This window comes from Nasonia vitripennis (assembly GCF_009193385.2).
Source record: "Nasonia vitripennis strain AsymCx chromosome 1 unlocalized genomic scaffold, Nvit_psr_1.1 chr1_random0004, whole genome shotgun sequence".
Taxonomy (NCBI): domain Eukaryota; kingdom Metazoa; phylum Arthropoda; class Insecta; order Hymenoptera; family Pteromalidae; genus Nasonia; species Nasonia vitripennis.
The window spans coordinates 1,775,651-1,798,587 of NW_022279590.1; the positions used below are offsets into that span (position 1 = coordinate 1,775,651).

At 38.0% G+C, this 22,937-nt stretch overlaps 1 protein-coding gene across 13 annotated transcripts in view; it reads right to left on the bottom strand.

The window, feature by feature from the left end:
• The window catches only part of LOC100678622 (dentin sialophosphoprotein), an 860,138-nt gene that overhangs the window by 574,151 nt on the left and 263,050 nt on the right, over nucleotides 1-22,937 (bottom strand). For all 13 annotated transcript variants that reach the window (XM_031933206.2, XM_031933240.2, XM_032601286.1 and 10 more), the window contains one exon: nucleotides 15,118-15,211. In XM_031933206.2, the coding sequence (XP_031789066.1) occupies nucleotides 15,118-15,211 (94 nt within the window). The remainder of the gene's footprint in view (nucleotides 1-15,117; nucleotides 15,212-22,937) is intronic.

Below are 22,937 nucleotides of genomic sequence, written 5' to 3' on the forward strand. Positions count from 1 at the left end.
ACAACGCTGTCTTTTTCCTTCTTTCGAAGGACTACTTTGCATTGGTTAATATTTATGCAATCAACCGTGTGCTCTGCAAGTTTTTCATTAGTTTAAAAATAGTGAAGGCAGCGATCACAGATATGAACCTTATGTTGATGTGCAGTCAGTTGACTTCTCACTAGTCGTGACAGATTTTTAATCCATACGTAGTGAAACTTAAATAGGAAAACAAATCAACAGAAGGTTGGTCTTCTTCTTCTGCCTCATCGATGTAGTAATTTTCTATTGACAACAAATTCACACGTTGATCCGTATTTTTCCCTGACAAATGTCTAGGTTGCACTTTGTAAGTTTTACCACATTTCTGCAAAATGTATACATTAATGGAGATGTTGTTCTATTTTTCAAACTTACGAACTTGCTTCAAATCTACAAGAAACTCGATTCCAGTAAAGTCCAACTCATTTTCATACTCTTTGTAGCTAGAGACTCGACAAGCATTTGTATCTACTTGATGCAGTGCAGACAAGATCGCCCATTTAAAGCATAGGTTATCGTTGTTTTTAACATTAACACATGTTTTCTTTCTATTAATGTAGTTAGGTAGTTCTATAAAAGAACTCCCACTCATAGGATTATACTTATTTATATTAATAGTCAAATTCAAAATAGTGCGTAGAGACCAGCCTGACTCTTGCTCTTGAAATTGTTCCATCACAGCGTCAATAGGTTGCACTACATTTTTCGTGTACCACTGTTTCAAGTTCGTAGTTGAGTAGATCGGAGCTGTTTTAGTATCAAAATACTTTATGTCAACAATTTCTTTATCATCTCGCATAATCACATATTCGGCTGCTAACACTGTGTTCACTTTTAACATATGATGTGCTTCGAGAGTCGAGTTAATCTGTGATATAAATACTCGGAGCGCATCGTTAAAAAATGATAAGACGTCCAAGTGTTTATAATTAGTAATTATACCAGTTTTTATTCGATTTTCAAACGCACTGTTTATATCGTCCCACTCAACTGTTGGAGTATCGCGATTATTAATTTCACTAGCGGCAACCTCTTATCCAACTCTTTCACTCCTCTGATCAGCAAAGATTTCAGCAATTACGCGATGACTGCGAAATAATCTTTTAACAGTTTTCAGAAGGGCTATAGTGGCTTGAAGTTTTTGCTTCTCTGGCACAGACAAGGTTTTGAAATCGAGTAAACGATTTGCACTTTGTAAAGCCTTTTCGAACAAGTTCAACAATCTTCTCACATCACTAACGTCGGCCACACCAATTATTAGTTGAACATATGCATTCCACAGCATCTGAGATGTCACCTTAAAATACTGCGAATTAAACATGATGACGATGGTACTCGGCTTGCACACTTGCGAATATCGTTCACGAATTGTGATTTCATCCCTCGAGACACCTCCTTATATACTGTATGCGCGAGACAAGACGGTAAAAGGGGTAAACTAGTGAGGGGTGAAATGAAAAGGGTAAAATTCGCATATATAAGAGCAAAGTCTGGCTAAAAACTCATTTGGTCGCTTACTCTCGCTAGTGAACAGTTCAAACATGGCTAAGAAAATTGTCGATGTTCAAGGATTCAAGGCACTTGATAACAAGTTTATTTTCAAAGAAATGTGTATTGTAGCTCTCGAGGAAGATGCTCAACCGACGACGTTGACCTTCAAACGACTGTTTGCGTTTGCCAATTTAAAACATCGAGGCAAGTCCTAAGCTCTGTGGCTTGAGAAAAACGTTCACGGAATTCTCTGAAAATCGGGTGGCATACCATACGCCGATGTTGAGAAGACACTTCGAGATATCTTAGATAATTCGGATATTTATGTCAAAGGATTGGAGAAAACGAAATGGTTGCAAAAAATATTGCCACTTACGTAAGTATTTTGTAAAAAACAAACAATTCATTATACCAATACATTAACTAATTTCTGAACATGATCGTATATTTTTAGATCTGTTCTGAACATCAAAAACTGGGGCTGTCCATCTTGAAGAGTTTCCCTATGGAAGTGGGTCCATGCACGCATCACGTTGCGTGTGGATACCCTGTATGCGCCTATCATAATGCATCTGCTATGAGAAAGTGGAAACTTCAGCAGAAAAAATTAAATGACAGCGTTATGTCGATGTATACATGATTTTATAAGAGTTGCAATAAAATAAAATGTACTACATATAACTTTTATTATTGAATTTCAAACCCGATTGAACTAGAATACAAATTTACAGATTAGAAAAAATTTTAATAAAGAATAGAATATATCTGAATGCATCAGAAATTAAAAAAAAAACAAACACAGCTTAATTAATAAGCTCTATTATTATAAGGCTAGTTTGCTATAATGCATATTTCGAGGGCGTATACAAATTTATATAGATTATGAGAATCTACGTTTTTAAAAATTATTACACTTATGCTATGGGAGAGGGAAATAAAACATGTATAAAATTTTCTCATACGATTGTTATTATTATTATTAGGAGAATTTTATCTCGGCAGAAAAAAAAACATAGTTTTCTACGTTTATATATATATATATAGAGGTCCTAAGAAGGACCGATTAGCATATATGTGCATGTGTACGTGTTCGAGCTACATATACATAGATAGGAAAAAAAGAATTAGGTTAGAAAGAGGCGTGATACCTACATCAATTCGCTATCACGACTTGGAAACTTCTTCTTCGATATGATGATGACCTCGAGCCGGTTGACTGTCTGGCGCCACCACCGTTGCTGCGTGACTAGGCCTTGCGCGCCTGCCCGCTTATCGTCGATACTGCTGTCACATAACGAGGCCTCGCGCGCCTGTTAGCTAATACTTTACGTGGCGGCGGTCGCTGATGTCCTCGTACCCAAGCTTCCTCGATGCGTAGAGAGACACAGCACGGACCTCTCTACGTCGACCCTGGAGCGGGTCTGGACGAAAGAAAGCTCGCCTTAAACTTAAGAAGTAGAAATAAATTGACACAATGAAAATAATGCAATGAAAAAATTTTGTCATACTTTATTATATGATGGCCCTGAAACAACTCCTCCATATCAAAGTAATTTAATGATTCTTTTCTCGAAGGATCCAATTGTCGAGAGAGTTTTTCCATCTCTTCATAAAGCAGGCGAAGGTAGTTGTAGACGAAATCCTTTCTCTCAGCGATCCTCGTGACGATTAAGAAATCTAATGCTAGACTGCTAGCTTTTATACTAAGAATGTTCAAATTCGCAGAAATCCCCACCTTCTCAAATAAAAAATGAACCAATCACAGTCACTCTGAGGATTTTCAACCATGAGGAGCAACGACGAAGAAGCACTCATCCCGCTTAACGAAGATGATGTGGAGTTCCTGTTGCGTGAAATAGAAGGCTTCACGGCACAGGAGATTATTGATATTCTCCACACCATCCCAACGCCTACACCGTCGCCTCCAGAATCCGTCAGAGACGATGATGCGGATACGTTGAGTCTACCATCTCCAGAAGCTGATGAAGACGAGAATATTCCAACTCTGCCAGGATTCTACAAAGTGCCAACGCCGCCTGGTTACTACAACGATTCTTCAGAAACAGAATCCGACTTACAAGACGACGACGACGACGACGCAACATCTATGTCTGTGACGTCTACACAGTCACCAGCTTAGCCACAGATTCCTCGTCCGTCTCGACCATAACCAAAGGACGAGCCGGAGTTGATCGATCTGACCACATCACCAGAGAAGTTGCCAGAAGTCAAGGTTATCTTTCACTGGAAGAGACGTCAAGAAGACAACGACGAGAACGATCGACCCCGACGAAGGCACGCTTACACATTTTAACGCAAGAAATGAACAAGCGGTCCTTTCAAGGCCAACGATTTTTTATACAATCGGCTCTATTCAGAGCCAACCCTCACTTTTACAATCGGCCAAAAGGGCCACCGAATTATTTAAACGTATGAATAAATTTTAAGTATATTTTATACCATACAATATAAAAAATCATATTTTTACAGTTAACCTTAAACTATTTCAAATGTTAATTTATAAATTTATATTATCTGAAAATAAAATATTGAGTATCTTATGAGGTCCGTAAGTATTATAAATCAGCATGATACCTAAGTGGGTAAGTCGGTAGCGCGCTTACCTCGGAAGGTAGATTCTCAAGGTCAAACTCTCGTTTAAAAAAAATGCATAAGAAAAAGATTCAACGATAACAAATTGATCATGGACAGTGAGTTAATCAAAACACTGCTCCAAGCGGGTCAAGTACTTCCGACGTTGGTTTCGATCGGGTGAAAGCCCCGGTGGCCGACGCAGGCTCCATGAATGTTGAGTGGATCCAATTAACTTAAACAAGACAGGAGGTTATAGAGGTGAGTCACTCGGCCCTCAAAGGAAGATTAGCCTCAAGTGACGCATCAGGATGTAATGGAGTCATAAACAGGGGAATGCATGAGGTATGGTCTAAAATTCAGACAGCAGATCGTGCGGAAGAAGAGTTGAAGGACAAGATTCAGAACCATCTGGACAAGATGGATGCTGTAGTAGGTCCAGCCAAAAACATTCAAAAGAGTGTTAAGGGTGACATGAGGAAGGTCATGTCATTCTGGAAACGGCTCATCAGCGTAAGAGAAGCGTCGAGCAAGTCTAAGACTAGCTTTGGACTGATGATGTCAAATAGCTCACGGACCTCAGAAGAAAAACGGGAAGTAGAAACGCCAAGAAAGAGTAAGGAACGGTCTCCTACACAGAACGAGACCAATAAGAAAAGAAAAGAAGAGGACAAGACGGCAAAGCATTGCCAGAGTGCGCCACTAGAGACGACTTCCAGCACTGCTCAGTGCCCACCGCCCACAACAGGGACATTACCACCCTGGCAGAGGGTGAAAACAAGAAAAAAAAAAGAAGACAATAAGATTAACAATGGTGTTATAGATCAGAAAGGCTCTAGAAAATCCATGGCGCCAAGGGCAAGACTAACCCGACCGGAGGCTCTAATCATAAAAGCTACCGACGGGAAGTGTTACGCTGATATCTTGCGAAAGATGAAAGTAGACCCAAAACTGAAGATGCTAGGGGATAGCGTAAATAGGATACGCAAAACGGCGGTTGGTGACTTACTTTTGGAATTCCAACGCACATCGGAACGGAAGGCAACAGAACTTCGACAAGCGGTGCAAGAAGTGCTAGAAGAGGGTATCACCGTAAGAACTCTACAAGATGTAGAGGTCTTTGAAGTAAAGGATCTTGATGTTCTAACTACTAAGGAGGACAGCGTGGAAGCGCTACGAAGGGAGTTTTAAAATAGCGGCTTAAATGCAGTGGCGGAAACGGCGGTTATTCAAATGCCAGCAAAAATGGCTCAGCAGATTATCGCAGAGCAGAAAATCAGGATAGGCTGGGTAGTATGCAGAATACGAGAGATAAAGCGGAATGCACGTCCAATTCGCATCTATAAATGTCTAGGATTTGGACATATCGGCAAAAACTGCACAGTAACACAGGATCAAAGTAAGCACTGTTACAAGTATGGAGTCGAAGGACATAATGCAAGAGATTGTAAAAACAAATCGAGCTGCGTTCTCTGTCAAGAAAGAGGAGCAACAGAGAAGAGTGACCATGCTGCTGGTAGCTACACATGCCCAGTATACCGAGCGGCAGTAAAGAAATTGGAGAAACGAAGATAATGAAAATAGTTCAGTTGAACTTGAATCACTGCGAGACAGCACAAGATTTATTTAACTAGTACGTTCACGAGATAGAGGTCGACGTAGCCACTATATGTGAACCATACAGGGCTCTGGACAAGACATCATGGGAAACAGACGATACTGGCAGAGCAGCGATCTGGGTATGTAAGAACGTTGCATTCCAGGAAAAAATGTTGACCAGCGAGGAAGGATTTGTTCCTGCAAAGATAGCAGGAATACACAAATACAGCTGCTATGTTTCGCCTAACGCACCGATCGAACAGTTCGAGCGGCAGTTAGATCGACTCGTGCAGGATATTGCGGAAAGAAAGCCAGTAATTATCGCAAGCGATTTTAACACATGGGCCGTAAAGTGGGGCAGTCAAAGGACTAACCAAAGAGGACGAGTACTGCTAGAAGCATTTGCTCTCCTGGACTTGGTGTTAGTTAATCAGGGTAGCACTAACACCTTTAGAATCGAAGACGCAGGATCTATTTGCTCAATTGACAAGTGGACCGTGAGTGAACACTACACAAATAGTGATCACCAGGCCATAATAATGGAGGTAAGAAAATCAGAGCAGAGACCCAGCGCGAGTACAAGGACCAACAAAGTCGATTGGAAAACGAAAGATTATGAAAAGGAGATGTTTCTACTGGCACTGGAAGAATTGCAACTCTCGGGGACAGCAAGGCGAAACAGGTGATGGGTAACATTACGAAGAGGTGACAGAAATAGCGAAAAAGGGGACCCGTATAATACACGAATGGCTAAAGGAGACGGGTCTGGAACTAGCCAGCCACAAAACGGAAGTCATTCTTATCTCTATTAGGAAGAGGATGGAGGAAATTAAACTGACGGTAGATAGACATGAAATATCTTCTTAACCAACCATCAAGTACTTGGGCATCACCATCTGTGCAAGACTAACATTCAAACGATTGGACATTAGAACCGGAGAAACCCCGGAAGAACCGGAAAATTGAGCGTTTTCTTAAAAAATTCATAACTCCGCCATTTTTTAAAATTAAGAACTGAAATTTTGCACAGTAGTAGCTACTTTATGTGTGCAAAACCTGGGCTCTGTCGGATTAGTAGTTTTTGCACAATCCCCATTTGAATTTTTTTTTTGCAATATTTTTGCGGAGGGCTGGATGCGTTTGAGGTCGTCCGATTGAAATTTAGAAAACGGATTTGGAAAGTAGACGTGAACAGCAACAAAACTTCTATTCTGATTTTTCAATAGAACGCGTTTAAGTGGGTGAAACACTATTGCGAACATGAGCAAAAACGGCCGAGCGCGCGGTCGAGTGGTGGAAGTACGGTGCGGAGCTGAGGGAAAATGTATATATAGTAATACGCGCGCGCTGCGCGCAACTTATAATTCTTTTCAATTAATTATCCCAACGCCTACTGCTGATATTTGATTGATTTTTTTTATGTTAGGGTATCGGAAACTGAAGAATTCGATTCTTGACTCAGATTTTATGAATGATGAAAGAATAAGCAGGTATTGTATGTTTTTTCCTTGATAGCAGCTTTTTTATTACAAAATAAAGTAATTTATTTTTTACATAATAAGTGTACAAATATTTGTTCTATACGCAACTGAAACGGTCCGCGAAGGGTTAATACGCGAACGTGAAGGATTCGAGACCCGAAGTTAGTAAAGCGGGGGAGAAGCACATTCGAAGAGCGATAGGAGACTTTGATCCACCCAGTAATATCTGTTGAGTGGACAAAAGACCTCCCTATCCTCTGTAATGGTCGAGCCACCAGAGGAGAGCTGCTCGTGTGTAGAGGGAGATGAGTAGGGTATTCCCACTACGCATATCCCGCACACTTAGGTAAACCACGCAGCTATTAGACTGATGTGTGAGGTACTACCATCTCACCATGAGTCTAGAACCAGATGCGCCACCTAAATGCAGGGTACTACCATCCTATACCGGTGACACAACTGCTGGGGGGATGGGAGTGGGTAATGCTAAACAAGGGTTTGTATGTTTTAAATGTCGTTCATTTATTGATTTAATCATTTAGTATCCCATTATAAGCGATGCTGGATCTCAGTCTACATGGAGAGGGAGTGAACTGCACGCATACTCTTCGAGAGCCTGGGGCTCAATACTGGGTATGGTAGAGACCGAAGCAAGCAGCGAGTACTACCATTCGCACGTTGCTCAGTTGAGAGCCAGATCATGAATGCTCGCTGCTGGCTCCGGTGCTTCTTATATACCTGAGTTGCTCCCTCTCTCCTGTGTTACATGCGCGCACGCCATCTACCAGCGCGTAGGTAGACTATTTACCCGTAGCTACTAGTGCCCCTCGGTCGGTAACTTGCCTACGCCAGGCAAGTTATCCATTGCTGCTCTCTTGTATACCCGGCCGGGGCCTGCCGTCTCACAACATTTTTACTTAAAACTAATTATGAAATCTGTTTACATGTAGGCTTTAGCAAATCCTTCTTTTTTTAACAGGCTCATCGCAATCTGCTTCTTCAATATCAAAATTAATATTTGGTATCGACATAAAGTCGTCGCTTTCATCCTCGGATATACAATCATCTTCCGAAATAATGACATCATTATTTATTACTTAATTGTAACACGTATCTTCGTGGCAGTGCGCACAAAGATTCGTACATCGCAAACCGTGTTTCTTACACGTACAGGAAGCATCAATACATCCCTTTTTACTGCTTGAACAGGAAATCTGATCAAGCAATTTTTTTTTGGGATTGGTGGATCAGTGGTTCCTACGGGAACTAAATAATTATTTTTTATAGTCCACCCCCAGTCAGTTGCTTTCAGATTTTCGTTAAATAGCTACGTTTGCACTTGGTAGAATACACGAAATGCGTGTTGCTTTGCTGACCCTTCTGTCGGCGGCAACGTTTCTAACGCGAATTTCGTCTTTACTTTGGCCTTACTGAAATGTAAATAGCTTAAGTCACTTAACGAAAAGGAGCTTGACTTTTGTATTATTTTTTTTTCCGCTTTATTACTGTACATTCCTACAATCATTTCGAAAGCATTGTCGGCTATTTTTTCGCAACTGGCTTGTTTGCCCGTGTACAGCTGTATATTTGTTCAAAATTTCTTTTAAGGAAAACTAGCACTCGTTGCTATTTTCTAATAAATAATTTATAATGAAAGAAATCAAATCGGACATGTCATCGTTGATCGGTTTCCCTTTCACATTAGTTGGGCTGTATAAATAAAATAAACTTTAACATTTCGCATGGCAAGCATTAACGCGCGACGTGATAACTTTGTTTATTTCAGTTTGCGCATATACTTGCAATTGAGCTATGATGTTGTCAATAGTAATTTGTTTTGTTACACGTCTACTCACTTGCGACGAATAAAACAACCTATTTGAACAGAAATGACACTTACTCGAGAAATCAAACGCACGCCCATCTTTATGTCGTTTTCTATTATTTCGCCACGTTTCTGTCGACTATTTTAACGCTAATTTAATATTAATATCCCTAGTATACATACTTTGACAGGTTTTGTGTATAGTAATTTCTTTTAGTTGTTTTAAACCAAATCCCCTCATTCATACCATAACTAATGTACTTTTAAACAATATCCTAGAGTTTGAGCTCATTTGGGCCATTTCCTTTGGAATCTTACAGTCAGTGAATTATGGACTCCTTACTATACGTAGGTAATATAGAGGTATATAGAAGGTCCAAAACCATCAGAATAAAGGTAATTATGTCTAAGAAGAGTAAAAAAAATTGGTTTATTTATATAAGCATTTATAAATTTTTAATAAAAAATTTTGATTTTAATTTCAAAGGTGGTGTGCCCCCTTAAGGTGCTTTTCATCCTTCCTTTTCAAGCTTGCTTGGATAAGACTGTTAATGGCTAGTTCTTTTACGATGCAGGACTTTGAGGGTTCCATAGGCTTCCCGCAAAGCAAACACGTATCATTTACGTCTTCCCATAACTCGTCATCTTCTTTATCTGATGTATTGTCATCATGCCTGAATAAAAAATATTCATGAAAAATACAACTCAGATAAATAAACATTCATTTTCGAATTTAAAATCTAAAAATTATATTTACATAACATCTGTAGATGTTGTTGCTTCGGTTGTATTAGACTCGTCGGTCGACTCCATCATACTGGTAATACGTATTTCAAAATATCACAGTAATATATAACTTTTGAGCACTAAAAAGGATTAATTTTACAGTAAACTGTAACGGACGCTGCGAATTCCTGTATCAAAAACGACGCGCAGAGCTATAACGCTTCAAGCAGCTACGAACTCTCGGCGCTGACTGATCAGGTCAAAAGGACCGTTGGCGTCGCTTTCTCTTTTCGGCTATGAATGGAAGAGAGAGGAGGAACGCTTCGGAGCACCCGGCAGTCTTACCGAGAGTCAATAAAGGCAAAGAAGGCGTTCCTTGGTACGGTTGGGTGTTTTTCATCTGGCCGTAAAAAGGATGGGTTTAGTCGGTGTGAATCCGACACACGGCTGACATTGCGGATGGAGCTGTTTCAACGACCCCATAAACAAAGTCACGCTATGATCTTTCTAAGATTTTCCCTAACACCTCTTCTCCGAGAGAAAAAACACACACACTAGTTAGGCTTCGCTCTCCAACCCCCCATTTTTAGACTTTGTTACAGTAAGAAATCAAACATATACATTAGAACTAACTAATAAGAAATTGATGAAAGGATAACTCTGTAAAAATAAAGTTATATATCGTATTTAGAGAAGAAGATTGTAAAATATTAGTTTATACAACTGTTGTAAGAACTTTACTTAGTACATTAAATTTTCTTAGTATACAACATAAATTAAATTTTTTATTCAGTTTTGTCACTTTCAGTTTCTTTCTACTGTCGAAACATGCTACGCAGAAAATTGACTCTGTTAAGTCTCTATCATGTAACTATAATTACTTCATATTAGCAATTTTAACTGTTGTCATTAATTTGTATACAGATAAAGCAGTCGATTCCCCACACAATAGACCGTGTTAACTCTATACTATTATTTTGAAAGCTAAAAATTCACCCTCGATTATTCATTGGGGTGGTTATGGATAAATGCTAAACTTTTCTTCCTTAGATTATTGCATACAAATTGATGAAAATGGATTAGTAATGATTATATTGTTTTTAAATGTATCAACTTAAGAAAAAAATTCATGTCAATAACCATAATTTTACCAATAGTTTTATATAATCTCATGACATGATCAAATTATATACAATATTTTTATGTAATAAAATTAAAAAAAAAATCAACGCGCCTGAAGAATATTATAACTAATATAATGTGCTTCTGACAGTACCTCTTGGGTGGTGTGGAAAACTGTCGACTAAAATTTTGAACTTAAAACATTTTCGAAATTCATACAGGAAGTAGTTGTCATCATACTTTACTGTTCCCTATCTGTGGAAACTGTCATAATTTATCAGTATCGTTGTATAAATCGGTAAGAAGTGTCAAGCTGTGGGGGATGCGGGGTAGATGCTTGCGGTTATAACGGCACGAAACGTGAATATCGCGCAAGCGAAGCTAAACGCGTTTTATTATGATTATGAGTAGTGTGCTATGGTGTATGGCGAATCACGGACTGACCTTAGCCTAAATAAGACCAAAATCGTTATCTTGACAGAAAAGCGAATACAGCGAGACTATAATGACGAAACCATCGGCTAAGTACCTAGGGCTAACCCTAGACACGAAACTGAACTATGGGGAACACCTAGATCGCGTCTGCAAGAAAGCCACGACTAGGATAGCGCAACTTAGACTTAAAGACTTAGACTTAAAAGAACCCGACTTAAAGCCAATGTCCGCGGGCCAAGACCAACAGTCAGACGGTTACTCATGGCGACCACTAACTCTATCCTGTTATATGGGGCAGAGATGTGGGCCGATGATATGAGCATGAATAAGTATCGGAAAAAGATAATGGCGGTACAGCGAACGGGGGCCCTAAGAATAGCGTTTTCCTACCGGGCAGTCGTGGCCGAGGCTTCTATGGTAATCGTGGGGCTAATCCCCGTGGATCTTCTTGCGACTGAACGCAAGTTGATCTACGAGGCTGGCTTAGCGTCGAACAGCACTTCGATCGCCGCGGAAGAAAGAGAAATAACAATGCGTAATTGGCAGACCAGATGGACCGAATGTCTAAAGGCTAGATGGACCAGAACCCTTATCAAAGATGTAGGTCCGTGGGTCGACAGGAAGTGGGGCGAGGTCAACTTTTACCTTACACAGTTTCTCTCCGGTCACGGGTACTTTAGGAGCTACCTTTTCGCGATGAACAAAGTCGAAACACCGTAGTGCAAATACTGCGGTAACGAACGGGACGACGTAAGAGACACGTTTTTTGACTGCTCTCGCTGGGCTGAAAAACGAAGAGAACTGTAGCTGACGATAGGGACGTTCACGCCCGAGACAGTAGTCGAAACGATACTTGGAAGCAAGCAGTATTGGGACGACATAACGGCGTATGTGGAGATGGTTCTCCGCGCGGAAAACAACGACAGTTGCTTAAAAGACTAGATGATAGCTATATATGGACAGCAAACGTTTTCGCGGAACTAGAGTTTTAGTGGGTATGCCTGGCGATGGTCCCGCGTCAGGAGAGTCCCACACACCGGGAGTCTCGCACGACTCGTGATATGGTGCATCAAGCATTTCTCCAACTCTCCGGATCAACAAAAAAATAAATAAATAAATGAAAAAAATGCCATTGTTATCCATATTTATCAGTATGATTCTTTCAGAATGATAAATACAATTATTAGTTGTTTTATCAGCTACACTTATTATTTTAATATCTATATTATTTTTTTGATTATTTTTAGCAGTTAGTTTTTCTTTGTGTTGGCCTTTAAAAGGGTTAATTAATGATTACTGCATATAATACCTCAAGTTCCTCAATATTAATTTTATCAAAATTTAATTTAAATTCAGAAAATTTTATTGCATAAGTAACGTTTCTTATAATATTAATTTTAATCTCAGCAATTATTTCAAAATAAATTTTATTTTTATAATCTTATGATATTGGAAAAAATGATAAAGTTATTGTATCATACATTCTAATCAAATGTTCTTGCATTTTACTAATATTAAATTGTGAGTTAAAAAGTGAATGACAAGCTTCTCATTTCGAGCGTGCGGGAGGGAATCATTCCCTTCCGCAACTTAAAAATACTTAAAAATTTTCAAATACTTTTAAACAAAATTTTCAAAATTCTGCTATAATTTTATTGTAAATGTACCGCTCATTATCCTGTAATTTTCTTTTTGTTGAATTCATTTTTTTTTTAATATCTGACTGTATTGAAAATGAATTTTAAAAGTTTTGCACGACTCAAAATGAAAAACTTTGCATTTACTCCATATGCATAAAAAAGGGTCTTTACATGCACTTGTCAAAAAAGTACAGTGTGCAACAGGGGGGGGGGGCGGGGGGCAATTTCTACCTCGGGTGAGATTTGAACACCTGTCTCCGTCTCGGGCGCCTGCGGCGCCCTTGACTCATAATCGTGCTCAAATCTCACCCTCATTAGAAATAGTCCGCTTCACTATATACTATTATTTGGAAACAGCCTATTAATAAAAACTCTATGATCATCATCTAGACATTTTTTGTCAATACTATAAAAAATTTGTATTACATTGTCTTTGTACCACAAAAAAATCCAGTATCTGTTTGTACTTAAACCAGAAGAAAGTATTTGAATATATTTTTTATGTCTATCAATAAGTCGAATATTCGGCAATCTCTGAAAATCTATAGTTATCATTTAATTGACTTTTAGTATTAGAATAATTTTCAATTCCTTTTAAAATGAATACATCTATAGCATCATAAATGTATTAAAATTTGTCGTAAAACAGTAAATAATTTATTTTTTATTTTCATTTTCATCAGGTATTTCTGCACTAATTAATTGGTTCAAGTGATTTACAGCATACATTTTTTTTACCTCTTTTTTAAACAAATGTCACATTGACAGTGACGAATTGACGTAGGAAACTATAAAATTTTAACATATAACAAAATCACGTCAATGTTCTAGTCAGTGCTAAATAACTATGTGCATAGATAACTTTATTGATAATTTGAAAATTTCACGTTGCTGACTAGATAATGATGAAACTTCATATTTTTCTATTTGTTTACTAAAATTTTAGCTTCTTCATTTTCATGATAATCAGTAATTAAATAATCAATTTATTTTGGCTGTGGAGCAAGACTAGGAGGGACGCCTCCTCGCCATCAGCCGCCGAGAGACCGTCGTTCGACCCTGCACGCCGGAGGTCGTGCCACTACGCGTACAGCGAACCCGTAAGTTTCATCTGACACTTACTGAGTTAATACCGACGCGAACTACAGACGCCGAAGCCGAGGTTCGTGCCACCGAACGTTCGTCTATTGAACATAAGTCCTCTCGCGCGCCACGTGCGATCGAATGTAACTTTATTTAATTATAATTTACATCTTGCTTATACGACATAAGGTGTTTGTGTTGTGAACCCTAGAGTCACGTCCTTCCTCTTCTCCGCTCACGAACTCGGCAGGGTTAGACCGGGAAAGAGTCACGGCATCGTCGTCGCCGTTGACAGTCGAGAAACCCTGGACGCGGAGAAAGCGCGTCAAGCTTTAAAATTTACAAAACCTTGCACCAAATACCACAATGGGCCAGCAGGGATAATTAAGGTTTTAGCAGGGTAAGGTTAAAGGTATTTATACTAAATATCGCTAGAAAAATTTCAAATACTTTACACTAGTTTTGTCATTTTTACTCATAATTCTTTTTTCAGGATTTAAAGGTGTTATATCCCCTTAAGCAACTTTATTAATAACAAATTAATATTATGGACAAGAAAGAAGCGATGCATAGGTGAATCTGCAACATTTCTTGGGATCAGCTTATGTTTTCAGAGGTAGCCGTAGTCCTTTTGTCTGTATGCATGTTTAAATATCTTGATAAATGAAATTCTCTCCTTTAAAATTTACTTAATATGTTTGCCTAGCCAACTCACTTTACTTCATTCAATTCGTTTACCTAACCTAAACAAGTCAGGTAAACGGATTACGTACACCCAAACACAAAAGACCATCATCTAGGATCTTCGTACAAGATCACTCGACCTATAAAACAAAAATCATCGTACGAAAGCCCTAAACGTAAAAAAATACGTTAAATGAATTACTGACTTTTTATTAGATTATCATACATTTTAACTCATTTGTATAAGTTCCAGATACATCTCCCCAAGATTATTTTTAAATAACTAAATTTCATGATATTTATGTTATTTACGGTTTTCATCAATAATAAAAAGCTAAGCTAATTAAAGAATAGATATAAATAAAAATTTTAAACTGAAAATAGTATAGTATGAATTATTTATATTAATATGCATTACCTGCTCTTGGCCGACGATCCTGATCTTGCAATGATAATGAAGAATTATTAATATCTTCAGTAACTATTGTTGGTAATGGTTGGGAAGCAGATTCCTATTAAACAAAATAAAATGATATATGAATGAAATATCATTTTATTTTCATATGTATAAATACAAAAAATTAAATGTATTATTTAGTTTTGCGGAGTTTTGAATACAATATGTTATATGACGGTATTAATTAATAATTATAGTCGTAAATGCATCAACCATCATAACTCATGTGCGTTATCATGTGGTGCGGTAGCGCCACGGAGGCAAGTTTAAAAGCAGAGGAAGCCGCGGCGCCCGTGACACTATTTACTTCTACATTGGTGTTGATGAGTGGGCGGATTTTTCATGATACAAAAAAAAATGCTTGTTGTTACTGCGTTATTTTTGACTTATCAGTATGTTTTCTGAATTGAACTATGATTTCTAACGATATGTGTAATAATTGAGTATTGCTTTCCTACATTTTTCTGCATGCGGCGCAGAGTGAATGAGTTTATATTTAGTTTACATTTGAGAATTTAAGGTTATGTTCTTTTAAAGTGTTGGGGATCACTGATGACGATACCATTGCCAAGGGTCATGAATGATAAGGTCAAAATATAATTTTGTGTGGTGTCTAGGTGCATGCGGTTGCTAATGACGCAGTCAAATTAGTGCGCTTTGTAGCTTTCTTTGTCTAAGTGTAATAACTGATTCTAGAAACCAAAAATTATAGAGCGTATTACCTAGACACATCATTTGCGACCCCATGCACCTGGATACCATACACAAGGGATATTACTATTTCTGTAATAAAAATCCCCGTGTGCAAATGTAAGTTACTTCAATAAGTTTGATCAAAAATACATTAATCTGTAAAAGAAATTTTTTAATTGAAGTAAAAAGGTTAGGCGAGTAGTAATTAGGTAGCATTATGATATCTATAATTTTGTTTACAATGAAATTACAGATTAAAAAACAACTAAGATCTATCCCAAAACAGTTAAATTTAGAATCATATTACTTTATGTTACGTATGCCTAATATATAGCAGGAAAGGTTTTACTTTTCGAAATGTAACCTTCTGAGATATCGCATTTAACATGTAAGATTTTATGAATAATAAAGTCAACTTATTCGGTGTTCTAGGGGTGCTCTTATGTACTCCAAAGGATTTTCTTCAAGGGCTGTTTGGTTCCTCAAAACTAAAAAGTTAATGAAAGCTCCGTTGTTTATTGTATTGACAATTTTTATGATAGGGATCGTCTTAGTGCATTCCCTGCCTATCCGAATCCACCCTTTTGAGGAAATTATTTCTGAGTCCAGAATTACTCTTTTGGAAAACTGAATTAATCTAATCTCCACTAATTATTTATTTTGATTTTCGGGGCAGGGGCTCTCTCGGGGGGTGTATCCGCGCCTTCACTCCTAAGGTGGGTATAATGAGATTACTGGCTCGATCGATGCCATTCATTCCCAAAATCCGTGATTTGAATTCTGCCGCTTCCAGCAGTCGTGGTAGGCCATTTTACATTGATCGCGCGGATCTTGTATACTTTGGCTGTGTACTGTACTGTGCTTGCACTTGGCGGGATGCAACTGCACCTCGCCTTTCCTGGCTAATAGCTTTGTCCAGAATCCGGCATCAACACGTAGTTTTCCTATATTCTCAATTTTGATCAGTCTTTATTGCAGTTTCTTGAGCTTTTCTCTTTATTTACGGTTAGTTAAATTATTACAGAACTGCTTTAGTGTTCATGTTTTTGTACTATGATCTTCTCTGTTGCTGGAATAATGTCCGGTATGATCATGGATGTAGGCACTCGTCACTCCTTTAGAAAGGAGTTTAAGGACATTAAGCTGCCTGACGCCAAAAAAATTATGCATGTGGAGTTCGCCAATGGTTCGAGTGTTCTGGTGCACGTGGTAAGTACAATGCTTATAGTATATGTGTAAATTAAAGTCATATTTCATGTGCGCGTTCGCTTTCCGTACCTTGCCTCTTGACCACGCTTGTGTTTCTTTTCCAGTTCCTGATCATTGTCTATTCTCCTGGGAGTGACAACCTGTGTGTGTGTGTGTGTGTATATGTATATATATATATAATAGTTGTAAGCATGATTTACCCCCTCCATCCCCTCGACCCCCCTTCGCCACCCTCCACTTCCCCTATACTTCCCTTCCACCAAATAACGTTGAATTGTTTAAAAAACTACAGTATTTTTAGGCCCTCCAATCCCCTCCACCCACCCTCCACTCCCCTTCACTCTCCTCCACTGCCCCTTCACCTTCCCCTACACCTTCCCCTCCATCTTTCCCTCCACTAAATAACGTTAAATCGTTTCATAAATTACGTTATTTTTTGCTTGCTGGCCCCTCCATTCCCCTCTACCCTACCTCCACCCCTTTCTCTTCCCCTTCACCTTTCCCTCTACTTTACCTCCACCTCCCCTTTACCTCTCCTCCACTTCCCCTACATTTAAATGTAATAAGAGAAAGCATCACTGAGGCAGGCCCGACACCTAGACTTTATCGGCCAATACTCGAAAGACATATCTCCGGCAAAGACAACGTTGTCGTAGATGCCTTATCCAAAAGATAAAGTTGACAGATCATGGCCTCCAAGTTAAGCTGGTGCAGATTCCAGAGATCGACGCGAAAATCCTGTGCGATGGGTCGACGAACACTGCGCGACTTTCCTTCACGGAGACTTTCCGCAGAGCAGCATTCGAAGCTGTACACAATCTCGCTCATCTAGGTGTTAAAGCCTCCGTCAAGCTCCATGACACAACGCTACGTGTTGCCGTCCATCAAGGCGGACTGCTAGACATGGGCACAAGTCTGCATCCAGTGCCCACAGTCAAAGACCTTCCGTCACCTTACTTAACTAATGAGAGATTTCACGCCACCATCTGCGAGATTCTAGCACGTGCACATCGTCATCATCATTCTGCCACCATCTGAAGGTCAGAAATACTGTCACACGTGCGTGGACCATTACAAGCGCTGGCCAGAAGCTTTTCCGATACCGGACCAGGAAGCCGAAACAGTCGCTCGCGCTTTCTACGCCGGCTGGATCTGCCGCTTCATCACATCGCGGCGCGTCACCACCGATCAAGGTCGGCATTTCGAGTCATACTTTTTTCAATTGCTCAGCCGATTAACCACGACTTCACCGACATCTGAAAACCACCATCCGATGCCACCAAGACAACACATGGACGCAGGTTCTGTCCACCGTCCTCCTAGTCATACAAGCAGCGTGGAAGGGTGATCTCAGCTACCTCAGTAGAACTCGTTTCACGGTAAACCTCTGCGTTTACCTGAAGAGTTTCTTGCCTCCGACGAACGCCAGAACAAAGATCTGGCGTTTCTTACCAGGCAGTTGCGAGAATACCTGCAACGGCTAAGACCAGCAGCCGTCACGCGACATGATACAGCGAAAACTTTCGTTTTCAAGGACCTGGCAACATCGGATCATGTTTTCATACGTCATGAAGACGTAAACAACTCGCTCCATATGCCATACGACGGACCGTTTTAAGTCGTTAGCCGCAGCGACAAAACATTTATTGTTAACGTGCACGGCAAAGACACGACGGTTTCCATCGATAGGCTAAAACCTGCCTGTACTTTGGACGAAGGTGGCTTAAACCACTAACCGCTTTCGACGACACCAACACCACCACTTCCATCTGACATGCCTACCGAGCAAACACCGACACCACGAACATACAAAAAATATATCTCTGTATTTTAACACAAGTTTATCCTGATTTCATCTTTGGCAAGGGGGTACTGTGGCTAAAGTCATACGCTCACAGATAGTCGCTAGCAACAACTCTGTAACTGAATAAAGACAAAGTCCATATCACAAGTTCGATCTTCAACGTTCGTTTATTTTCTCACGCCGCTCGCACTCTGTACACCTTCGCAACGCAAAAATGGAGGTATCGATATAATACGCGATGCACAGTCTTAAAGATTAAGAAAATAATAGTAAATATAACAAGGATAGGGATAAAGATGGATAAGCGTTTTGAAAAACGATAGAGACTAAGGATAAAGATTAAACGTTGATTTAGATCAAGATAAATTTGAAAAAAGACAGATGTAGAACTGGATAGAAGACAAAAAAGAGCAAAAAAATTGTAAGGATCGCAATCGAGATTGAGTTATATAATAATTGAGTTATATAAGCTGTAATGAGCATAGACGTGGATGAAAAGTTAAAGGAAGACATATAGAAAGATATCGATGACAAAGGTGATATCTAAAAAAATAGATAAGGAAAGAAATCGGGATTGATATAAAGATAATATTATATATTGTGCAACTAGGGGGGAAAATTGGCTTTTTCTAGCGAGGATGATGTTTTCCCTATTCTCTTCACCCGAGTCTGAAAAAACTACTCCCCCCTTGTTGCACACCGTACTTTTTATAATAAGTGCACGAATAGGCCACTTATCATGCATATGAAAGGAATGGAAAATTCGAGGACTTTTCAAAGTAAAACAATAGTATATTAAAACTTTCGAAAATTTTAAAAATTTCGAAAATTCTGAAAATACTCATATAAATAGATACACACATCCATCGAATAGGCTGCTGACTGAGGAAAAAACTACTCCCTTGGAGAAAAACTCGATTTTCCATTCATTTTACATGCATGGAAAGTGGCCTTTTTCGTGCACGTATCGTGAAAATGCAATAATAAACTCGCAGATAATGTCAGAAATAAATAAAATATAATAATAATGATTATATTAATAGTAATAATAATAAATACACATAATAAATAAGAGTTTGATTCCAAGGTTATTCAAAAGTTCGTGATAGACATTGTCGTAGAGATTGAAATAGGAATAAAGATAGAGGTGGAAGAGAAAATAAATAAGCTGTGATAGAAAAAGAAATTAAGATAAAAAAAGTTACTTAGAAAATAAATTTGTATATTAGCGGATAGAGATAAGAATTGAAATCAAATTTTAAAGAAAAAGATGAAGATAGAGGTAAAGTGAGATATACGAATAGAGATAGAAAAAGTAACAGACGGCGCGGTGTAGTTAATAGGGGTTTTAAATTAAAATAAAACGCAATAGGAAACGATAAAGATAGAGATGATAGAGATATAGATTGTAGCAGGCATGGTCGGGGATAAATGTAGATATACTAGGTCGATATAAAGGTAGAGATATTGATCAAGATAAAGATAAACAATAAGGATATATCCCTATAGTATGACATAAAGTCAGTAAGACAGAAACGAAGTTAGAGTCGGAAATTAGGAATACAGATAAAAAAACCGCTGCCAATTCATTGGCACGTAGCTTCCTTCAACTTAATTTATAGTTCCAATAAGTAATATATTGTTATAATATATAGTATGTTAATGCATTTTTAAATGTTTTCAAATAAATTTTTTATAACAGGCAGCAAAATACGTATTAAGGTTTGATTTAATATGAATTATCCATATATAAAAACAGTAAACGTTTTTCTTGCGGTATAAGACATCAAGGAGCGCGGCAGCGCCCCGATGGCAAGTATAAGTTTTATACACTGTGCCATCAGGAGCGCGCCCCGACCTATTATACTTTAAATTTGCTAAATAACATATTTACGTTTTACGAATTCTGTAAATATTTTATTCGATCTCCTGTTGAAGTTTGAAAATTAATTTTGCGAAAAAAATTAATTTTTCGCCTCTCCGAATCTTTTTTTTTTCTTTCGGTCAGTCATATGGATATACATACGATTCTTTAATTATTACAAAGGCTACTTAATAGATATTACAAATATAATAGAATTTAAATCATATGTCCTGTTGGCTCATCTGCTGTATTATAGACGTAAAGAAGCTTGATTGCTGTACACCCAACGGTAATAATTTTAAATGAAAAAACAGCCGTGCCATGTCTTATCAGGTTAGATTAATTGATCAGCTAATGCGAGTGAACACTCGTTTCTTTATCGCTGCAAGGGTCGAATATGCATATGCTATACAGTTACATGCAATTTTTGGAGCCCATGCTTAGTAGCCGACACTGGCAGAAAACCGCCTGTAGTTCCAAATTATACTTGTTCCAGGAAGATAATCATTAAAGTGCAAGCCCGGCTGAGCTGATCAAGCAGCAGAATTCAGCAGGTATATATAGAGAAGTCTTACTTATATACTAATTTAGACGCCAGCTACCTTTCTGTGTTTTTTTAATTGTCCCCTGGATTTTTCAACTCGATTTGGTTCTATTTATAGCGCTAATTGAAAATAACTTGGTTTTCCTCCTAGCAAATACTTTCTATGTTTGTTATTAACAATAATAACGGCAAATTCATGGTTTTTTAAAAATATATCTCAAAAACTACTGCACCTACATAAAAAGCATCGTAATTGAAAGCTTGAAATATTGAAATGCATAAATTATTATCTGACGTATTTTCGCGTAAAAGCAGTTTTTGCAAAAATGTAACTCCTAGCATCATTTCCCTAAAATTTTTCAACTGGATATTGTTGTAATCGAGCAGCTTATTACAAATAATTTAGTTTTCCAGCTGTCAAATACTTTTTTTGTTTATTATTAACAATAATAATGGTCAAAATATGGTTTTTCAACAATAACTCAAAAACTACTGCTCTTATCACGAAAAAAATTATTAAAACTTGTTGAAGATAAAGTGCATAAAGTATTATCTAAAGCATTTTAGTGCAGGTGTAGTAGATTTTGCAAAAATCAAACCTAAACTTTTAACTATGCTATGCTGTAATTCAAATTGAATTTTTCTTTAAACATTTCTTTATAAGTTTATTTGAAACTCATTAAAAGGTTATGAAATCAGTTTAAAAAAACACTTTTTACAAGGTAAAATGTTGCAAACTATAAGTTTTGTACCTATCCTCACCATTCTTTATCTTAGTATTATAATCATGAGTTCTCTTCTAAAAAGTTATGCAATCCTTAAAGAAATTGTTTAATGTTTATAGCTTACAAAAATTTTCTGTATTTATCAATGAATGTAGTGAAATCAGTTTTAAAAATGTCAAGTGTTAAAAATCAGGACACTGACAAAAGTCATTACTTACTACTACAAGAATCTACTACAAGAAGAATCAATCTTACTATAACTACAAGGTGAAAATTTATAAAACAACTAAACACATGTGTTTGTATCGGTAGACATGAAATTTACTAGTAGGCCAAGCAATAGAGAGATATCCTTGACATAACACAGCAGGATAGTCCATAGTTTATTTCCACTATGTTTCCTACTCGAAAATGTCATTTGTTAATTTTTTATAAACAATTATTATCAAAAAATCGCGTTTTTTTATTATAAAATGTATACTATTGAAGCAATGTTAATAGTGTCAATGGATGAATTGTAGAGAATTGAATTACGAAGCGAATGAGAGGTGGATCGACCCGATTGGACATTAGAACCGGAGAAAACCCGGAAGAACCGGAAAATTTAGCGTTTTCTTAAAAAATTCATAACATTATATTTGAATGATCTATTATTTCGGAGCAGCTGCCGTGTGCTCTGAAGCGTCCCCTCTCTCTTCCATTCATAGCCGAAAAGAGAAAGCGACGCCAACGGTCCTTTTGACCTGATCAGTCAGCGCCGAGAGTTCGTAGCTGCTTGAAGCGTTATAGTTGTGCACGTCGTTTTTGATACACGAATTCACAGCGTCCGTTACAGTTTACTGTAAAATTAATCCTTTTTAGTGCTTCAAAAGTTACATATTACTGTGATATTTTAGAATACGTATTACCAGTATATGCATTCGCCTTGGCACGCAGTCTCTC